This window comes from Lissotriton vulgaris, chromosome 2_1 (assembly GCF_964263255.1).
Source record: "Lissotriton vulgaris chromosome 2_1, aLisVul1.2, whole genome shotgun sequence".
NCBI lineage: Eukaryota > Metazoa > Chordata > Amphibia > Caudata > Salamandridae > Lissotriton > Lissotriton vulgaris.
Genome location: NC_141687.1, coordinates 278,696,729 through 278,718,642, shown reverse-complemented (window position 1 = coordinate 278,718,642; position 21,914 = coordinate 278,696,729). Strand labels below are relative to the sequence as shown.

Here is a 21,914-nt window from a genome sequence, read left to right as displayed (position 1 = left end):
AGTAATAAGGGGTAAACTACGTTAGCCTAGCAGTGCATAAATATAGGACGATAAAACAGGAGATATACAAACCAGAAAATACTATAAAGTCTCTTGACCTACAAACAGCAGCGGAAATAGTACCCTAAGAGAAATTGGAGGCGGACAGACTAAAAGAAAAGGAATCTCTTGCAGAAATTCTAGAGAACAGAGTGAGAGAGAAATGGGAAGCCAGCAAGTTGTCACATTATAAATATGGGGAAGGATGTGGTAAGATGCTGGCATGGAAAACAAAAACTGACCAATCCAGAAACAAAATAGTCAGTATTGAGCCCTACAACTCCACGGACCCAAGTTCAGAAGATTTCGTGATCAGACAGGAATTCACATCATTCTTCTCAGAGCTCTACACTGAGAATACCAATCCAACAAGTGAAGAAATTAAGTTATTTTTAGATGGCCAGGACCTTCCCATATTATCAACGCCCGGGAAGGAAGAACTAAATGCTGAGATTACAAACAAATAAGTTGAAGAAGTAATAAAGGGTGTAAAGAGAGGGAAAGCTGCAGGCCCTGACTCCTTACCAAACAAGTTTTTCATAAAGCTAAGGGATGCCTTGGTCCCACCTTTAACAACTCTACTAAACACAATCTTTGTAGAAAAAGGTGTCCCCCCCGGATTCCTGGAACGACACAACAATATCCATCCTTCTAAAACCAGGTAAAAACCCAAGAAAATGTGAATCTTATCGGCCAATCTCGATACTGAATTGCGATTATAAAATATTTACGCAAATCATGGCAAAAATGCTAGGACGATTAGCTGGTACACTGATCAACACTGACCAGAAAGGTTTTGTGGAAGAAAGACACTTACAAGACCTAACCCATGAGCTTCTCGGGGCGATAGACATAGCTACTAATGAAAAACTCCCCTTATCTATAATCACCTTCGATGCAGCCAAAGCATTTGATAGAGTAAACTGGGCATTTCTAAACAAAGTACTAGATAAGTATGATCTGGAAGAGAATTTCCAAGGAATGGTCAAAATGCTTTACAGTTCACCAAGGGCCAAAATTTTAATCAACTGAAACCTCACGGAAAATATAGAAATAAAGAGAGGAACAAGGCAAAGGTGTCCCCTATCACCACTACTTTTTAATCTTAGATTAAAAAGTAGTCGAACCTATGGCGAGTAGCCTCAGAAACCATCCTTCCATATCTCCCTTCACTTACCTAGGTTGGCAAAAAAAGGTTACTCTGTACGCAGACGATCTAATGGTTTTCACTAGAGATCTGAATGGCTCCATTCGTACAATAGAACAAATACTGACAAGTTTTGGGAGGATATCCGAGTACCAAATCAACCAGTCAAAAACCGAAGTCATGAGCTGGAATGAGCAAACTAATAGTCCCTACTCTAAGGAGAAAATTAGGTATTTAGGTATCGATCTGGTCAAAGACCTAGACAAAGTGGCACAAATAAACATTAATAGAATGGAAGGGGAGGTAAGGAAATTATTAAAGGTCTGGGGAGGCCTCCCACTGACCCTCCGTGGAAAATCAAACATAGTGAAAATGTCAATCATACCAAAATTCACGTTCGCCTTTAGCTATATCCCGTTAGAATTCAAGAGGGAGACGATAAAGAAAATTCAAGGGGAACTTATAAGCTTCATCTGGTCATCGAAAGGTTCAAGAATCGCATGAAGCAAACTAAGAAGAAAAAAAGAACAGGTAGGGATAGCTAGTCCAGATCTACTAGAATACTGCAGAGCCTTTCAATTTAAACACACCAGGTCACTACTGAACACCTTTGAGAACTACCCGGAATATCTTCAAGCTATGACCGGAGGAGTGAGTCACTTCTATATAAATTCGAACACCCGAAATACTTCAAAAAGGTGAAGCTAAAGATCCTCAAATCCGCAGCAAAATTATGGTATCATATAAGGAACACTCCGAAATTTCCATATTGTAGCGAACTTGCCCCTATATGTGAATCGCCAGGCACCCCAGAATGCCTCAAAGACAGTCTAGCAATCCCCTTGAAAGCAACTGGAATTAGGGCGTGGGGCCAATTACTGGCAGAAAACAAAATAGTGGTTTGGGATCAGCTATCATTAATAACAAACACATCTCTTGCAAAATTTAAATTCTATCAACTTTCCAGCTGGGCAAAATCATTGAAAGAGAACAAAAAGGGAAATACCACCCTAGAGACAGAGATGATGAAGAAGGCACCCTTCCATAAAGAAACCTTCCACTGTTACTGGGCCCTTATACTAGCAGGGGAGGAGGACTTCCAGATACCGGAAACAACTTGGGGGCAAGATCTGCCGACATGGGATGTACAAAAAACGTGGCAAGTATCTATGGAAAAATGTTGGTCCATTGTAAAATCCGCTACCTTAATGAGAAACCACATATTTACCACCCACAGAGCCTACTGGACACCGAAGAGGCTTTCCAAGTTTAACGGGGCAAGTGTGAAGAACTGCCCCAAGTGTGGATTGGAGAAAGCAAATGATCTCCACATGTTTCGGCAGTGCCCCCAGCTTGACAATTTCTGGAATGAAGTGGGTAAGATGCTAAGTACAGCTTTAAGAAGACCACTAGATGTAAATATAGATCTTGTTATATTTTGGGCTGCCAGTCTAGATTTCTCAGAAAAATTAACTATAAAACAAGAGAATCTACTCTTCTTATTAATTCTGTTGACAAGAAGAGAAATTTGTATCAAGTGGGTAAGCACGGCACCTCCCACACACGAAAAATGGTTGGCCTCAATTTTAAGAACATATAAACTGGACAGGAAAGGGGAACCTAGTAAGAAATATAACTTTGGGAAATTTGGGAAGACTTTCAGTCTAAGTGATCACTATAACCTCCTGGCCAAAGATGCTTCCTGTCTCAATATCCAATGATTATGCGATGGCAATAATTGTTCAGGCAGAATGCCTATTCGAGTAGCCAGGTTGGCTAGCTCACCCCCCTCTGAGAAAGTTACTGAAATGGTAATGGAAACAAAAGGGACCCTCGCTACACCAAAACCAAAGGGAGACTCCCCAACCAAGGTACTCGAAAAAGGGGCAGTGAAGGATCAGGAAAAATAGAGGCGGGCCCCCGAAAACTCCTTACTTTTACTATTGCACAATGAGGACAAAAAATTTTTTTTTTAATGATGTCCCTACCCTGCTTCCTATCTGTCCTGCATAACTCACCAAACCCTGTACCATGGGCTTATTTTGTGGCCGTGGAGGTTGAACAGCGGGCACTGCTATGGGGAACAGGACAGCCCCGAATATCATTCACGAAATTGGTGAGGGGGTGGTACGATGAAGGAATAGGACTCCCAGAGATATCAAGAAGTATTACTGGGCAGCTCAACTGGTAGCCATCAATCACTGTATGTAGCGGCACCAAGATGACCCTGGGTATCAAATGGATAGGTGGCTGCTGCTGGGAGGATCCTATGTCAGGGCACTCTATTCTAAATCCGCCAAACTGCAATTAACTGGATCCACAGCACGCTCTCTCCAGATATGGCACACTGTCCACAAGAGCTTGGGATGGGCCAAGAAAATCACGCAAGTCACTCCTTTGTGGGATTCAGAACAATTGGATACCCTAAGTAAAACTAAGGGATTCTACAAATGAGACATCATAGGTTTGTCTCGGGTGGGTGACCTATGGAAGGGAGGAGAGGTGATGGTTTTTTCGCAACTACAGCGAGAATATGAGCTGGCAAATACAGAAAGATTTAGGTATCTGCAGGTGTGGCATGCCCTTCAAGCAAATATCCACATGGGAGAAACACTCCCCGAGGCATTGCTATTGGAGGATAGACTCCATGACGAATACATGCCTAAAAAAGCAATATCGAACGGGAGAGACTCCATCTTTCTTTCTGCCTTGGCTGCTTGAGATGCTTTTAGGTCAAATGTAATGTTTTAGTTATAAGGTGTTGTTCGCTTGGAGAGAACCGGCTCAGGCTGGCCGTTATCGAAGGATTGTATTTTTCTTCGTGTCGAAGACACAACATCAGGCCGGCCGGCTGAGGACGTGTTCTTGGCACGGGGTGGTACAAGAATTTTTGTGGGCGGCAGGTTACTGGCCGTAAATTTCCATGCATGAACACGGTTCTATATTAGCGAAAGCACAGAGAGTTCAGGGTTCAGTCCGTGAGTCAGTTAGTAGACGGCAGTTAGTCGTTAGCATTATTGCAGTTAATCAACTCAAGGCAGACAGTCGCCATTTTGAAGTCCGAGAAAGACCGAGGGCTGATACTCTCTCAGAAAGATTGAAGTTATTTTAGTTGGAGCAGCTAGCGAGCTTTGATACTAAGATCAGAGCATGTAGAATGAAGCAGTTAGCGGAGCGAACGAATACTAGAGCGGCAGAACCTGCTTTATAAGATCGAAGTTAGAAGGTGAAGATAGTCCGTGATTGAGAGGAGAGAGGAGTAGTACAGAACAGCGAGAGTGAAGCAAACGAAGTAGAGAATAAGAAGGAGGTTCCAGTGACTTGGAGGGGAGCAGAGGATACAGAGCATAGCGGTGCAGACGTGTATCCGTGACTGCAGGGGTGATCCTAAGATGAGCCAAGGCACAGACGAGAAGGGAACCCAGATGACAACTGAGCCAAGTCTTCATACTCATAAGGTGACGTCGACCCTTTCTTATTAGCGTGCACACACATTCTAATTCTTTCATTTGCTTTTCAGGCTATGTGTTATATTGCAGTATTATATTGTTGTTATTGTTTAAATAAAGGGACCCCAGTTCTTAGTGAACAGCTGTGCAAGTGTTGTTATTCATAATAAAGTTAACCTTTCTTCTAGTCAGATGCTGTTATGTGAACGGATGCATCTCCCGTCCAGGTAAATGGTAACTGAGCAAGGGAGTAGAGGAGCACTTATATTTGAAAATAACCTTTGCATATTGTGATTTGGCCATTCTTGTGTGAAAGGATTGACCTGTCTATCTATCACATAACCTATAATAATATATTCCCAGTAGATATTAGAAATATATAAAGAAACTTCCCAACAGAGAGAGAAAGAGCTGAAGGTATTCATAGGACAGTGATCGTCGTTGTATAGCGGCGTTAATGAGAGCATTGATTGTGATCAATGTGTATACCCACAAGATTGTAGCTTGAGAGAGCACTGATTGTGGTCAGTGTGTAATGAGATCGCCGCTAGGGAAAGTGGCGTTAGTGAGAGCATTGACCGTGATCAATGTGTATACCCACAGGATTGTGGCTTGTGTATGTGTGAAATAGTGAGAGCACTGGGGGGATACAGTGTTTATACCCACAGGATTGTGGCTTGTGCGAGCACTGATTGTGATCAGTGTGTAATGGCAAGTAATCGGTACTGCCTCAGGGTAGTCTAGTCTGGGCCTATGTTGCCTCGAGACTATAAGGTATGAGTGCGGTGTGGAATAATCAGTGAGTATTTCTAGTAATCCCTATAGATTTAGTGGTGTTTTTGATGATATAAGCTTGTATATTGCTAATTCCCCATCCTCAGGTAGGTACCCACGTGCCTTTTGTATGTAGGTCCTGAGGAGAGAGGTGATTACGTTTCGGCTGGGTTTGGTGGTGTTTTGTAAGCTATTTCTACCTGGTCCGAAAATCCAGTCGTTACAGGGGCTCCTTCAGTTGCAGCAATGCCATTATGTTCTTCGTGTGGCAGTTCAATAACTTGCTGCTTTCTGGGATAACTATTCTTGCCCCTTGTAGTATGACACCATCATGTGTAACAGAAAATTCTTCACGAATATTTTTGAATTTCTGCTATTCAACATAATTTGTAAGAGGTCAACTATGCTTCCCCTAGAGTTGTGTTGTAATAATTCCCTTTAGCTTAAGCATGACTTTGTCAATGTTAGTAGCTGTCAGAATGTGATCAATAAAAAGAGCTTCAGATCAACTTGACTTTACTATGAAATTGATGTAGGCCTCAGCCACTTTGGACGTTGCACTATGACGCTGTAGCGGCACTTGTGAAAAATAGTCTGCGGCTTTTATGTTGGCGCTCAAATTCACAAAAGGGATGGAGTCCCTTGGGGACCCCTTCCAGTTTGCAAATTGTTTACCACCTCCTTCACAGAGTGGGTAAAATATGAATGTTTCACTCACAGTGAAAAAGTACCAGGAGCAATAGCCAGCCAACCCCAAGAAGGATGGCAGCATGGTCACATCTTCTGGAGGACAAGTAGATGACAATGCCTGTACCTTTTATGTGTCAGAAGTCACCCCCTCTTCAGAGAAAATATGCCCAAAGAATTTAAGTCTGTTTTTGTGATATTCACACTTCTCATTATTTAGTGTGAGTCCTTCATCAGCATGCAGACGGTACACTTGTGTGAGTGCTTTGCCATGTTCCTTTCATAAAGCCCCAAACAGCAATATATCATCACTGTAGTTAAAAGCATGTGTGACAGGCTGAATTACTCGATGAATGACATCTTAAAAGATTTCTGCAACTGACGACACACCTAAATAAAGTCAATTATATCCGAACAAACCAATATGGATTGAAAAAGTAGTAATCTACCTACAGTTTTCTTCCAGTTCGAGTTGATGGTAACCTTGGTTCAGATCAAGGCTGGAGAAGACTTTGGTGCCATTCAGCTGTGTGCTCATGTCTGTAATGTGTGTACTTGGATGTCTTTTTCTTTCGATTGCTTTGTTGACCTGTCGCATATCAACACAAATGTGCACTGAACTTCCACTGTCATTTTTTGGCATCACCACAATCTGTGAAACCCACGGTGTCGTACCAATAGAGCACTCGATTATGTCATGCTTTAACAGTTTTTCTAGTTCTTTCTCAATGGCTTCCTGTAAGTGAAAAGCAATTTGTTGATCTGGAATGGAGCGAATATCTTCATTAATGTGAAGCTGCACCTTCATTGTATTAAGTTTCTCAAGTCCATGAAACAATGTTGGGAATTTACTCACTGTTGAGGAACGGGCAGTCAAGATTTTTTTCCTGATAAACTTTATTGGTTTTTTGACAATGTTATATAACCAGTGTGGTGTAGGAGTCTCACTTTACTACATAGTGTCAATTTCCACTGCTCAGTTTCTATAAACAAAGAAATAGGCGGGAATTTCAAATGCAGTACAGGTGAATCACATGTTATTCCCAGCCATATTCGACAAATTGGAAATAATCAAACAAGAAACATGTTTTACAGGATCTGGTCTGACACGAACAAGTAAGTAAGATCCTAGGATGACATCAATAATAGTTACAACTGAGCATCACTGGTAATATGAGTCAGGCAGCTTTCTATACAACAACCCGAAAACAAAACACTAAAAATAAAACTAACCCCCCTCAACTTACTCTCACTCTTGTGCATAGTCCCCGTTGCTGATACAAAATAATGCCATGATAAGTGGTGTGGGAGTGCCCATGGTATAACCCTCCATAATCGAGGGTGTTTCTATTACTCATTTCAACCATGTTAGATTGTATGTAGTACTTCATGTGGGCCCGCCTCCGAGTGTGGCTGGGCCCTGTTGCTTCCTCAAATTGGACAGCATGCATGGCCAACCAAGCTCTCAGGCCATCCTCAAGCCTGTCATCTTTACACGTGTCACATGCGTACTTCTTACGCAATCGCCCACTCAGAAACACCGTTCAACCATGGCAGATATGTAGGGGGTATTGGGCTAAGCCATCTTTTCGCTATATGGTTCTACACAAAGACCAAGCTGAGGCAACAAACTTTCTACTAAATTTATTTGGGCAGGAGAAGGAAGCAGGCCTAGTAACACCTGATGGATTTCCAGTGGCACTGCTCAACCTGAGACCCTATTCAATTAGGTATAATGCCCTGACCGAACGGGGAGAGGAAGGGGCATGACCATATCATGCGTATGAAGTGTGCTGCAGGGCCCCATAGCATGCATAGCAGTCAGATTTGGTAGGGTACATAGTGTGCAAGGTCTGCGGGGTAAGATATGTTTGATTTATAAAGTTATATTGCAGGAACTTGAATCGTGCGTTGGAACTAATCATTCGCACTCCCTTGTATATTTTTCCCCATTACTTAGCCGCAAGAGGATCTTCCAGTTTTTCCTCCCATTTGGTCTGTACATTGAGTGGCTGGAGTAGCAGATCATCGCAGAGCGCCCTATATATGTGGGAGATTAGTCTACGGTAATGGGCATTCAAGTTTTATTTAAAAGAAATCAGTCCCATGTCAGCAGCAGCATTGAAACTTAATAAGCACACACTCAACAAAGTACCTGGGAGTACATGAATCGGCTCCACAACGGATCCCTTACTCCACAAGGATGTAGAAGCTAACCAGGTATATACATCTTGACAGTGTGAGACGTGGTATCAGAGCCAGGTCTTTGTACTTTTCCGCTGGCATTCTTTTTATCGATGCACCATTCTCTATAATAAAAGTTGTAGGGCGTGAATTTAGGACAATGTCCAAAGGAACTTTGTAGCTTTAAGTGGTAATTCTTTTCAGACGTGTTTTTTTTCTTGCAAGCGACCAATCCTAAATGCGCACATTGATCTGTGACCGACATCATCATCGCACATCCATTTTCCTCATTATCACTCGATTATAACAATGAATTGCTGGACGATGAAGATGATAACGATCAACTTCATTTTGTTTCCACTTTCCTTAGATTATGTTACCATTTGGCCTTCTGGGAGTGGCTAGAGTGCTTCTGGAACTTTCTGGGGTACATCTTCTTGTGTCTTTGTGACCCACTTAGTTTCTCTTTCACTTTGCAAATTCTTATGGAATGGTTTTCCTTCCCACAGCTTTTGCATATTTGTCCGATAGCAGACATTTACCTTCATGTGGAAAGGAGAATCTGCAGTGGAAACACAATTTTCTTTTCCTTCTGACATATTACTCTGTGGGCCTCTGCCCTGTGTTCTTGCTTACTTTTCATGATTCATCCATTTGTATTTTGGTGCTTTATGTTGTTCAACAGCCTTCATTAGTGAAGGCATAGAGCTCCTACAATGTTGAAGCCATATCATTAACAGATGAAGCTAAAGATCATTCTCAGATGTAACATAAATACTAACGAACACCACAGTTCAAATGGTGCACTAAGGCCTAAAGGTACCGTAAAGTTGAGAGTGTTCTCTGAAAGGCATCTCTTTTTATGTTTTGAATACCCATCTCATATTTAGATGGTTTAGTATGGTTTCCAAAACTATGAACTATAATAGAGCAACAGGTGGGGAAGATGTAAAACATTAGAAATACCAATTTCCTAATTGCGATTATCTCAAAATCGCATTTAGTGTTTATAAAAGTAAAAATGAAACTTTGAAGTTTCATTTTGTAAGAGTAGGCAGTGGTCTTTAAAAATACTTTCACAACATTCTCTAAGAGGAGGACTGCAAAGGTGAATGGGTTACCACCACTTTGAAGCATTTTTGCATTCGCAAATAGCCTGCTTCGAGTCATTGGAGACTGCGAAAATGCTTTTTCTGAGGTTCAAATCCCAAATTGCTATTCGGTAACTTGCTAGCGAATAGCAATTTGGGTTTTGCGGTTCAATATATATAGAGAGGTGTGTTAACGGTGTCCCTCCTTAATACCAATTGCATTGGTATGTACAAAAGTATTGCAACCAAAATGCAGTTTCAAAACGTTAGTAATTTACCCCCAACTCAAACTTGGAGGTAACCCATTCGCAAATGGAAAGGTGTCCCCAAGGGGCCCCTTCCCATTTGAGAATGGATGGGAACATATCTTTTAAGAGCAGTGTCTACTCTACCATGATTACTTCATCTTTTCATAATATTAATCACCTAGTACATTCTTCAAGTTTAAGGCTACAGCAATTTAAAACCACCTGTATGCTTTATCATACACCCGAAAGGATATCCAAATGGACCACCAATGTTTCGTTTAGTGACAGGACTAAATGCCCAAAATGCCGACTAGTGGCCGCGGATTTGGAACACATGCTATCTTCCTGCCCAGCTTTATCTGATTTTTGGTCTTCTTTGGATAACATTCTGAAATTAAAACTGATTTGTCCCCCCCCCCCTCTCACAGCAGCTTCTGTATTACTCGACACTCATTTGCTACCCAATCTGCAACACGCAGTAGCCACTATTATTTTATCTTGTGCCAAATTAGTAATCGCACGTGCCTGGATTTCCCCTAAACCCCCGCACATAATGGAATGCTGGTCACTGATAAATGACATTTATTCCATGGAATTGGCCCTGGCCAAACTTAGAGGTACTCATTCTTTAATGAAATGTGATAACATTTGGGGTTCCTTTTTCAATTGAATTGATTCTGAGATGTATTTAACTGAATTTACAAGCAACATTATTTGGGGTTTTTTCATTTTGGTTTTTATTTTTATTTTTTATTAATTGTGCTTTGTAATTGTTTTACTTGCCTCATTTTGTGAATTTTGTTATTCCTTTTTCTTGTTCGTTCTGTGATATTTGATTTATATCTTTTTCTCTGTACCGAGTTGCGAAATAAAAATATAAAAAAAAAGAAGAAGACACCATCGAGGCATAATGTGTGTAAATGCCCTGGTGTAATGCTCAGCTTAAAATATGGATTTTATGGAAGAGGGGACAACATGGGCTAATTGAAACTATCCGATCAGGGATTCATGTTTCCTCTGGGTCATGAAGTCTGGGTAAAAGTATCAAGGAGGTAAAAAAAACGGCTAGCATAATCTTGCATTTATCACTGTAGAAGACAAGTTAGACCAAGTTTGAACTCGACACTAACTAAAAATAAAAATCCCATGGAAAAAAGAATATTTTGTTATTTGTGAGCTCCTTACCATTTGTTGTCACAGAATTTGTACCGATGATCATCCGCTGGAACAATGTCGATCAATAGAATGTACTTAGTCTTCGGATTCATCCCTGTGACTTTCACCTTATAGCTGGGGAACATCCTCCTTAAAGAAAGAAAAGAGTTCTAAAGTAAGTATACGAGATGTCATTCTGACGTTAGGGCAAACTTAGCTCGATCAATGGAGTCACCACCATATAGCATAGGTTCGCAAAAAATGCTAATCTGCACTGGTTCATCTGCAAGCTTTCATGTCACTGAAGGGATGCTGTATTATCTGGAAATTATTTTATTCAAGTATTTAATGACTTGTTTGATTTTTACAACCAAACATAGCCCTCGCTTCTGCTTCCAAGAGCTCTGTTACTAATACAACATTTAAAGATGATGAGTCCATATAGTTAAAGTAATATGTATATACCAGGTAATATATGGCTGTATGCATGATTGGGGTAATTTCAGTCCAGCGTGAGGTGGTGCTGAGCTCCCACATTGACAAACTCTCACAACCAGGATTATTGTCATTTGCTTGTGCATATAAACAGCAGTCAAGGTATGGTTAGCATTACAATACTGTGAAATAGTGCCCCACAGTATTGTCTCCATGGATTCCCCCACGTGTCTCTTAATGTCGTTGAAAGGCTCATTGAAAACACATAATTTTTAAATAATTCCCAGAGAGTAGTGTTCAGGGAGAGCTCTCATAGAAGGGCTGAGAATATTTCAAAGAGGATTACTCCAACGTAATATATTGGTCCCCGGGATTCCAGGGCCCAGTGTTAGCCGTACCATCTCCGAAGAGCCACTGAAAGCAATCTGCTACATGTAATGGCAATGATTTAGGATAACAACTGGAACCTGGTTATCTTCCATAACAGATTGGATAGGCACCGCCATGCCAAGCTGTTGTTCAGCACAGACTGCCCTATCTACTCCAACAGCTCGCATTGTCCAGAAGGTCAAACACAAGCTTGTGGTGTGACATGCTCGGTGGCCCAAGCACAAATCTTTAAAGAACTCTAGCTCTTCAGGTCCTGCAACACACACAACCTGTCCTCCTATTTCCATGGGCACCACCACAATGTCACCTCCTTCACTGCACAAATCAAACCAGTCTCTCACCCTCTTCCACCTCCAAAGTCCTATTGATTACGATACTGTGAAGACAGCCTTTCTGTAGTAAAGGATGACCCGGATTCAAGTAGTTTCAATTATATATTCATTTCATGAAGATGGTACAAGGCGGTGAGTTCAAAGGTGGTAATTAAGGCTTATAAATACGAACCCCACCAGGAGCAGGCTCCTTTCAGCTCAGCCCCAAGCTCCCAACTGAACTCCTCAGAGCCAGGAAAACCAACATTCTAATACATACTTAACCCCTTAAGTGCTGCTGACGGCCAATGGTCGTCAGCAGCGCTACCTCCCCAGTGCTGCGCACGACCATTGAACGTCCATTCAGCACTAGTTCTAATGGACAGCGCAGCACTGGGGAGAAATGTTTACACGCAGCTAAGGTGTTAATGAATGCTAACATTCCACAAGGTGACAACAGTGGATGAGCAAAGAAGAAAAGAGACAGACACTACACTTTCTCCAGTCGCTCCATGAAGAGGAGACCAAGATCAGGCGTTGCCTCCAAGGTTCGGGGAAATGTACTACCTCATTTTTGTTCATTATCTAGCATCCATGCACCAATGCCACCAATCTGGTTTGGAAGCACTACTGAATTTACCACATTGCCTCCACATTCAACCTTAAGCAACCTCCACTGCTCAAAGATATCACTCAGGAGCACAGCTCAACGCACAGCTCAACGTCCACGCAATAATGGCAGTAACATTAATAACATAATCAAATCATTCACTTCACCTTCCAATCATCACTGAGACCTATTTCAATGTGTTACGGTCATCGCCTGTACAGACTTTTACTGTTGAACTATAATATGCTGTGCAAAAACAGAGCTGTAGCAAGTGGCGGCTGAGCAGCATTGGTTGTTTCAGGTGTGATAACATGTAAGGAGACGTTAGGACCAAGCTTTGACCATTGAAGCACATAATGGGGCAATCAGCACTTCTTTCATGGCACGGTCATGTACAATTTTATAGGCACAGAGCAGAGTTTTCAGGAGAACTTAAGGAACAGTTGCACAAAAAAAAGAACAGTTGCACATATAATCAATATCTATCTGCTTCTGCATTCTAGGGGGTTCTGAGCATCTCTGCTGATGGCCCTACCAAGCCCTACAGAAGTGTTTTTACAGATTTAGGCTGCTTTGTCCTTACATGTTTTGCTAGTAAACCACCTACAATGGCACAAATATGTGCTCTGGCCAGGACATTCAATGCTTTAAATATCATGCCGTGAATCAAATGCGGCCAGTCTAAGTCCAGCAAAGCCTAGACCAACAAATCATTCAGAGATTCTTGGCACTCTGAAAGATCATGGTAGGGCTCTGGAAAGGTGAGGATGGAAAATCAGTTCCCAGATGACTGCATATTCTGCAACGTCCATGATAGAAAGCTGTAAGCTTGACGTTGGTATATCCAGCAAAGCATATCTTCAAGACAGATTGCAAATGCTGAAAAGCATTTAAACAAATTCTTCCTCACAATTAAATATTCATCTTTAAAGATCTGTCACTCTAAACCCATCCCGATTTTTCTGACCTAATAGGAGCAACAAGGCATTATTTTCAACTGACGTTTGAAAGTCACTGGCCAAGATTCACTTCTCCCACTCTCACTAGACATCCAGCTTATCTCAGACCTTCCTTTCTGTGATCTACCCTGTTCTGGAATCCAATGATGTAAAAGGCTGAGTTTCTTTTCACCCCAATGTGACAGTTGTAGCTCCAAAGTGACTGAGATCAGCCTCTTTTTATTATTATCCTTCCTGGTCTGACTTATCTACTTACGGTCTCTGAGAAACTCCCTCAACCTTACGCATGCAGTGATACCTCGTTCTTGAAAAGCTTACCATTGCATTATTTAGTGTCCTGTAACCTTCAGATCTAAACCTCTGTGTTGTTAAACCTCTGAAACCTTTGTCAGTGGGCAGGACTGCTGCTATCAATTTAGCATTCACCATTTTGCTGCACTGAAACCACTCGCAAGTCATCATGGAATAGCCACTCACGGACAGAGAAGAGGGAGGTGCATATATCCTAATCATGCTTGACTTATACACAGCCATCCTTAAGGCTGAAGAGAGCAGGCCGCGACCAGGGCACTCCAAAGCCATCAATAGTACAACTCTGCAATGGACAATCAGAATTGAGATCCATGTTCAGGATCAACATGGAAACAATGCTTAATTTGTAAAAGAATAGGGCCTAGATGTATCAAGCCATTTGCGATTCGCAAAGGCCGGAATTCGCAGAATTCCGGCGTTTGCGAATTGCAAACGGTCTTTTTGCATGTTTTGGCATGCATCAAAAAATCGCAAAATAAGGAATCGCAAAAATTTGCGATTCCTTATTTTGCTATAGCATTTAAGGAATCGTAATTTTGCGATTCCTTAAATGCTATGTATGTAGCATTTTCTAATTGCGAATTTTGGTTAAGAAATCGCAAATTACCACCACCTTGTAGTTGATGGTAAGTTGCTAATTCTTTTAAAAATGCACAATTTGGCATTTTTGAAGGTGGCATGTGACGCACATACATGCCCATAGGGTATGTATGTGCGCCATATGCACACACATGTTAATTTCAAGGGTGCAGCAGGGTGTCCTTGAGACACCCCTGCACCCTTGAAATTATTCTAATTGAGATGTATTTCACAATCAATCCTATGGGCCTCCTGGCCCATAGGAATGAATGGGAAATTATTCCTTATTTGCGAATTCGCAAATTTCAAATTCGCAACTAAGGAAGATTAGGAAATCGCAAAAAAATTGCGATTTTTTACATACATCCTATTTTGCGATTTCTAAATAGCGATTCCTTAAAACTCGCTATTTAGAAATCGCAAAGGGGAATGTTGATACATCTACCACTAAGTGACGGGTCTCATAGGTTTGCTCAGTAGCCTGTGGTCAGTGTTATGGAAGCTTGGGGTGCCAAATGCCAAGGCTGCATAATCCTGGTTCCACCTCATGCCTCTTTAATCTACCACCTTACACTTTCTGCCCCTTTTTTTCACCCTTGCTGGTTTCTTTTTCATCCTTACTTTCTAACATTGTCACTGTTTTTCCCTCTTTCTCTTCTCCATTCTTTCACCCTTTTATGTTTTTCTCTCTCTTGCTTTGGATCAAAATCTGTTCAGGAAAAATAACTTCCTGTCCACAAAAATGAGTGCCAGTAGGCCACACCTGCAACCCCTTACTCAGATTAAATACTGCATACAATATGTCCTGGTGAGTTTTGTCTGACTTAATCAGGGACATTTTCACACATTTCAGTGCAAGGCTATCATGCCTTCCGTGAGGGTCCTGTATAGTAGGGTCGCAACTGGAAATGCAATCGTATACCCTATCTTACAATAAGCTGCCCGTCCGACTCCATTTCCACTGATGCCACATTCGCTAAATGGTTCTTCTTGAAAGAGAAGACCATGCTTTTTAATTATGGCAAATGTCCCTTCTTCTAAATCAGATCCTTACAGTCTCCCTAAAAATTACTCCAATGCAAATCAGTTTTTTTCTTTAACTTCATCGCGTAGCTATACTTTGGGAGTAATTGTCCATGTGCCAACAAGACAGCTCAGATTTAATTATTTTTTGTTTAGACTTAACAAGATTGCTCAGTGCCCTAGTACATCCGTGTCTAAAGAAAGGCATGCAAAGAAAAATGTAAAGTTAATCTTCATGACGGCTAGTTTACTAAAGTTTTCATCAGAATGCACCTACGTAATATTGTGCTAGTGCATCTTTTACTAACAAACAAAAATAAGCATGCACCAGGATTCCCAAAACTAACTAGCTCAACTGAGAAGGGACAGCCACACTTCGCAAGGAGTGTTGCCTTTACTTTATAGTCTGTACAAGCACCTTGGTGTATGACTTCAGCATGCATATCCATGTGTCTCCTGTGACCACATGGATCAGGGAGGTGGCCTGCTAGAATCAGCAGACTTCTGTAAGTCAGTCTTGATCCTTGTAGGAAACCTCGTCTAAACATCTCAGGTAGTTATGAAATAGATCAGTATTTCTTTGAACAGTGTAGAACTAAAGAACCTTTGGTAACTTTGTATCTGTAAGAGACATACATTAGTGATAGTTTTGTTACCTTAGAATTACCCCCAGGCGGACTGGATCCAGAGAAATGTTTTCGTAGCAGTACCCCTGTGTGTCAGTAGGTGGCGTCTGTCGCCTCTGTGTTTGTCGTCGGCGTCGCCGGAATGACGCTGCGGTGTCTACTTAGATGCCTCCCCGGCGCGCTGAAGTCAGTTATGACACGACTTTCCACACCAGAAGTGCAGAGTCATGCAAGACACTGACCACTGGTGCACAAAACTAGGGACCTGTAAGGGAGTCCCTATCCTTAGAAGCAAATTCACAGAACGGAGAGGATGGGTGGGGAGGTAAGGAATCTATAACTAATATCGTACAGATACATTGTTACCGAAGGTAAGTAACTTGTTCATCTGAAAGAGACCATTAGTTATAGATTCCTTACTTTAGAATAAATACCCCAGCAATACCAACCCCAGAAGTGAGTCTGCGAACTAAGTTCACACCAGGAAGTCCTAGAGAACAGAAAGGCCGAAAAAGCCATCTCTCCAGACTTAGCTGTCCAGGTAGTACTTCTTAGTAAGCGTGTGCAGGGATGCCCACATAGCTGCCTGGCAAAAGTCTACCAGCAGAACTCCAAGTCCCAAGCAGTTGTAGCTGCCGTCGCCCTTGTAGAGTGTGCGCATCGTCCTACTGGAGGTTCCCTTTCAGCCAAAGAATAACAGATCTTAATGCATAGTATGACCCATCGAGAGATGGTACGTTTGTGCACAGTCCGACCTTTCTTGGCGCCCACATAACCCACAAAGAGTTGATTGTCCACCAGGAAGTCTTTTGTGTGGTCAAGGTCAAAGACAGCGCACGTTTTGGGTCCAGTCGGTGGAGTCTCTCCTCCTCTTTGGAATGGTGTGGAGGCAGGAAGAAGGTGGGCAATGTGATGGTCTGACATATCTGGAAAGAGGTAACCACTTTGGGCAGAAAAGAGGGCCTAGTACGGAGGGCTACTTTGTCCGGATGGACAGCAAGAAAGGGAGATCTGGAAGATAAGGCTTGAAGCTTACAGACCCCGCAAGCAGAGGTGATGGCAAGAAAGAAAGCAGTCTTTAAAGTAAGGATACGAAGAGGACAATTCTGTAGTGGCTCAAAGGGAGCACACATAAGATAAGTGAGGACAAGATTCAAGTCCCACTGGGGCATTACGAAAGGAGAAGAAGGAAAGAGATGAGTAATGCCCTTCAGAAATCTGTTAACAATTGGGGACTTCAAAAGAGAAGTCTGATCAGGAAGGCAAAGAAAGGCCGAAATTGCCGAAAGATAGCCTTTAAGAGTGTAGAGCAGAGTCCTGCTGGGCCTAAGAAAGAATGAAGAGAAGAACCCCTGAAAGAGGGGCAGAAAGGGGATCCACAGCCTTTGCTGTGCAACATGCCACAAATGTATTCTATCTACAGGCGTGTACTGTGTTAGTGGAGGGACGTCTGGCTGCCAAGATGACATTACAGACGTCGGGAGGAAGGTCGAAAGCTGTCAACTGTTGCCGCTTAATCTCCGCGCAAGGAGGCGGAGACTGGACATTTTCAGGTGGAAGACCATCCTCTGCTACTCCGACAGAAGATCCTCCCAAAGAGGGAGTCTGATAGGAGGATCAATGGCCATGCTGAAGAGCAGGGGGTACCAGACTCTTTGTGCCCAGTCCGCAGCTACAAAAATTACTTGGGACAGGTCGCATTTGATCTTCTTCAGCACACTGGGTAGAAGTGGTACAGGCAGAAAGACATACAGGAGGCCGCAATTCCACTCGCGAAGAAAGGCGACGCTGAGCGAATGCCTCCTTGGAAACTCCAACGTGCAGAATTGCTGACATTGTCTGTTCTCTTCCGTGGCGAATAGATATAACCAAGGCTCTCCCCACTGCTGAAATAGACCTTGCACCACCTCCAAGTGAAGACGCTATTCATGATCCATCATGCACCAACTGCTGAGTTTGTCTGCCCTTGCGTTCAGGTTACCTGCCAGGTGTTGAACACCCAGGGATATGCCCTGATGTTCCAGCCATGTCCAAAGGCAAAGAACCTCTTGACATAGGGTCCACGAACCCACCCCGCCCTAAATGTTGCAGTACCACATTGTGGTAGTGTTGTCCATGAACACCTGCACCACTCTTCCTTTGACAGGGGGAAGGAATGCCTTCATTGCAAGACGAATCGCCCAGAGCGCCAGAAGGTTGATGTGGAGCCCGGACTCTGCTGGAGACCAGAGGACTCTGATCTCTGCCTCCCCCATGTGGGCACCCCATCCCAGAAGTGATGCATCCGTCACTACTGTGAACTCTGGTTGAGGAAGCAAGAGGGATCTGACGCGGACCCAAAACTGACCTGCAGTCCCCTCTGAGATCTGGATGACATCGTAAAGATTCCCCTGATGCTGAGCCCGCTGGAACTTCAGGTCCCACTGCAGAGCCTGCATATACTATCTGGCATGATCTATCAGCAGGATGCAGGAGGCCATGAGGTCCAGCAGTCTCAGGGTCATTCTCACTGAAATCAGGGATAGAGGCTGAAACATCAGTTTCATAGCCCGAATATCCCAGACTCGCTGCCCCGGAGGATAGACCCGAAACTGTGCTGTGTCCAGAACCGCTCTGATGAAAAGGAGCTTTGGAGAGGGATTCAGATGTGACTTCGGCACGTTGATAGTGAACCCCAGCGAATGCAGAAGGTCCGTCGTAGTCTGGAGGTGGGAGACGACAGATGGGGCGAACTCGCCTTGAACAGCCAGTCATCGAGATAGGGGAAAACTGGAACCCCTGATCTGCACAGATGAGCTACGACCACTGCTATCACTTTCGTGAACATCCGAGGGGTGCTGGTATGGCCAAAGGGGAGCACAGTAAACTGAAAATGTTTTTGGCCTACCATGAACCGTAGGTAATGTCGGTGGGCAGGCAAGACAGGGATGTGAAAATAAGCGTCCTGCAAGCCCAACACTACTATCCAGTCTCCAGGGTCGAGGGCAGACAAGACCTGAGCCAAGGTTTACATCGTGAATGGAGGAAGCGGTTGATGTCCCTGAGGTCTCAGATAGGATGCAGGCCTGTGTCCTTCTTGGGTACCAAGAAGTAGTGTAACAACCTACTTCTAGCACAGTGTCAGATCTGTCAGAGTCTTACTTGAAGTGTTCCAGATTCTTCACAGGAGCAGAACAAAGCCTTTTCCCAACGCCACTCCAAAGGTCCCTCCAAGCCACTGAGGTAATTCTATGAGGGTATGAAGGAACCCCTGGGGGGGGGGGAAGTGGAATGGGACAGAAAAGAGACAGTCTCGTCTTCTGGGTGCCTGCTTAGGTACTGCTGTTCTCACAACTTCCTTCACAGTTGATTGTAGTGTGCACTGCAAAAATAAAACAATTATTTGAACCCTAGCCCCTATTACTACTGCTAATTATATCTTCACTCTCCTCTCTATTTCTTACGTACCCTCTTCTAACTAGACCTTTGCGTCTCTTCTTTTTCAGGTGTTTACTGGTCTCTCAATTATATTTGGTGGGGTTTCTCAAGAGAAGTCTTATTTAAAACCTAGAAGATATTTGGTAAGAAATCTTAACCTACTACTCAATTATATTCTTTTTTAATGTATTTATTCTATGGCAACTGTACTCACTACTTCTCTTCTTTTTCAGGTATTAATGAATCATTGAACTCTATGTACTTCTTTAGCCTGTAAGTATTGTCTTGTATCCAATTAACAATATTAATATACATATTTATAAATACAACGAACTGTTGCTTCAGACTCTTCCAAATATTTCCTACAAGCATGAGAAATTAACTGTAAGTCTGTTTGTCTCTCGTGGTACTTGCATGAACTGCTTTAGTGAAGCTTTCCATATAGTTGTTCTCCTTGGAGGTCTCACTAAGGAATTCTGATAGGGATTCTGGAAATCCACATGATATCGGCAGGAACCAGCACGTAGATAGAAAACCCTAACTACCTTCGGAAATACAAGAAAAACGAACCTAAACTACCCTGACTAGAAAACACTCGACGAGCAGGCTGAAGCAACCATGCATGGAGATTACTTCAGTGAAGTGCATAGAGCGAAGGGCGCGCTCGAGCTTCACCCAGCTCCTCGCGCTCTTCAAAAAATGCTGACTCCGAGTCATCCGCCAACTTGGAAAACCGCGTGTGCACTAATGCGGTTCAATATTGTTTTTTCCTCTTTTATAGATAGGAAACAGGAATAAAACTCCTTGTTTTTCTGGCAATTGTGGTGACTCTTGCAGTTAGACCAATTACACAGTCTTCTGGATTCCGCTTCCTGACACACAGGGACGCGTTTGATAGCTCCGTTGGCCAAGAGAGCCGTAACTTCCTGGTGGAGAAGGGCCAAATGATCCTCTGACTTATAATGGAGTGTAGGTGGCAATCAGAGAGGGGTAGTCTCGAAGGGGAGGGAGTAGCCCCTTAGGACTATCTGCAAAACCCACCAGTCCAATCTGATGTTGTGCCGGTGAGGAAGGTGATGGCAGATCCTGCTGCCCATTGACAACTGGTGGTCCTGAAGGGTTGGACTAGGAAGGTTTGGAGGCTGCTGCAGAGGGGGATTTGGTGGACTGGGCCACCCTCTGGCCCCCAGACCCACAAGGCTGGGGCCACGTCTCCGGCCATGCAGAGTCTGGGTAGCTTGCGCTGCCCTGTGGCTCTGGGTGGAATGTGGTGAGGCATCCCTTCCGTAGCCTCAAAAGGAGCGAGAAGTGGCTGCGAGGCCCAAGGATCTGGCCGTAGCCCTAGAGTCCTTGAAACGCTGGTCCGCGTTGTCCACCTTGTAACCAAACGGCGATGGCAATCAAAGGGCATGTCCAAAAGATTGGACATCCCCAGAGAAGCCAGATGTTCTCAGCCAGGCGTAGCGCCTCAGGGCTACCGATGTGGATACCATTCTACCCAGCGAGTCGGCGATATCCAGCCCACACCGGACTGTGAACTTTGCTGTATCTCGATGCAACAGCAACTGTGCGGATGAGCATGGCCTGGGCCTCCTCCGGGCACTGTGGCAGCACTTGCGCAACAGTATCCAACACCGCATGTGTATAATGGCCCAAGAGACATGCAGTGTTCACCGACCACAGTCCTAATCTAGTAGAAGAAAACATCTTCTTCTGAAGATGGTCCAGCTTCTTGGATTCCCTATCTGGGGGAGCAGTAGGGAATGCACATTTTGAGGATGAGGCTTGGACCACCAAGCTCTCAGGGCTAGGGTGTTGGGAGAGGAAAAGTGGGTTGCCCGGGGCTGGGCGGTGGCGTCGGGTAATCATCTTGTCCACAGGAACCCCTGTATGGGCTTGGACCAAGTGCCCAGAAGGATGTCGTTGAGTGCTTCATTAAAAGGCAGCAGGGGCTCCGAAGAGGCTGCTGCCAGCTGAAGCACCTCAGTCAGGAGGTTAATCCTGACAGCCACCATAGGAAGCTCGAGGCCCAAGGCCTCAGCCGCCCTACACACCACCACAGCATAAGAAGCTCCCTCCTCCGTAGCCCTGGTAGGGGGAGAAAGCATATCAACGTCTGGGTGATATCACCCAACTCCTCTCTCCAGTAGGTTCCTCGAGTTGATATGCTAGAAGGTCAATAGACCCCTCCCAGTCCTCCTCTGGCTGCCACTCAGAGTGGTAGGGAACACAAGGAATGAGCAGTGGGACAAAAGTACCCTCTGGCACTTGTACCGACATCGGTCCGGTGCCGTGTCCACATTGAGGGTGAGGCTAGGGTCGACACTGGTTGGGGGCACAACCGGCGCCAGGGGCATCCTCACCGGAATCTGTGCTGGGGAAGGTGCCCACCCCAATCTGCATCCAGGCCTGGATCCATGGCAGCCCTATGGCACAGGGGGCGGAATCGCTGGTATCAAAGACCCAGGACCCCAGCTG

General features: G+C 43.8%; 1 protein-coding gene across 5 annotated transcripts in view; it reads right to left on the bottom strand.

Annotated features, from left to right (window-relative positions):
• Positions 1 to 21,914, bottom strand: part of TBX4 (T-box transcription factor 4) — a 706,415-nt gene that overhangs the window by 93,762 nt on the left and 590,739 nt on the right. For all 5 annotated transcript variants that reach the window (XM_086954928.1, XM_086954931.1, XM_086954927.1 and 2 more), the window contains exon 4: positions 10,805 to 10,924. In XM_086954928.1, the coding sequence (XP_086811054.1) occupies positions 10,805 to 10,924 (120 nt within the window). The remainder of the gene's footprint in view (positions 1 to 10,804; positions 10,925 to 21,914) is intronic.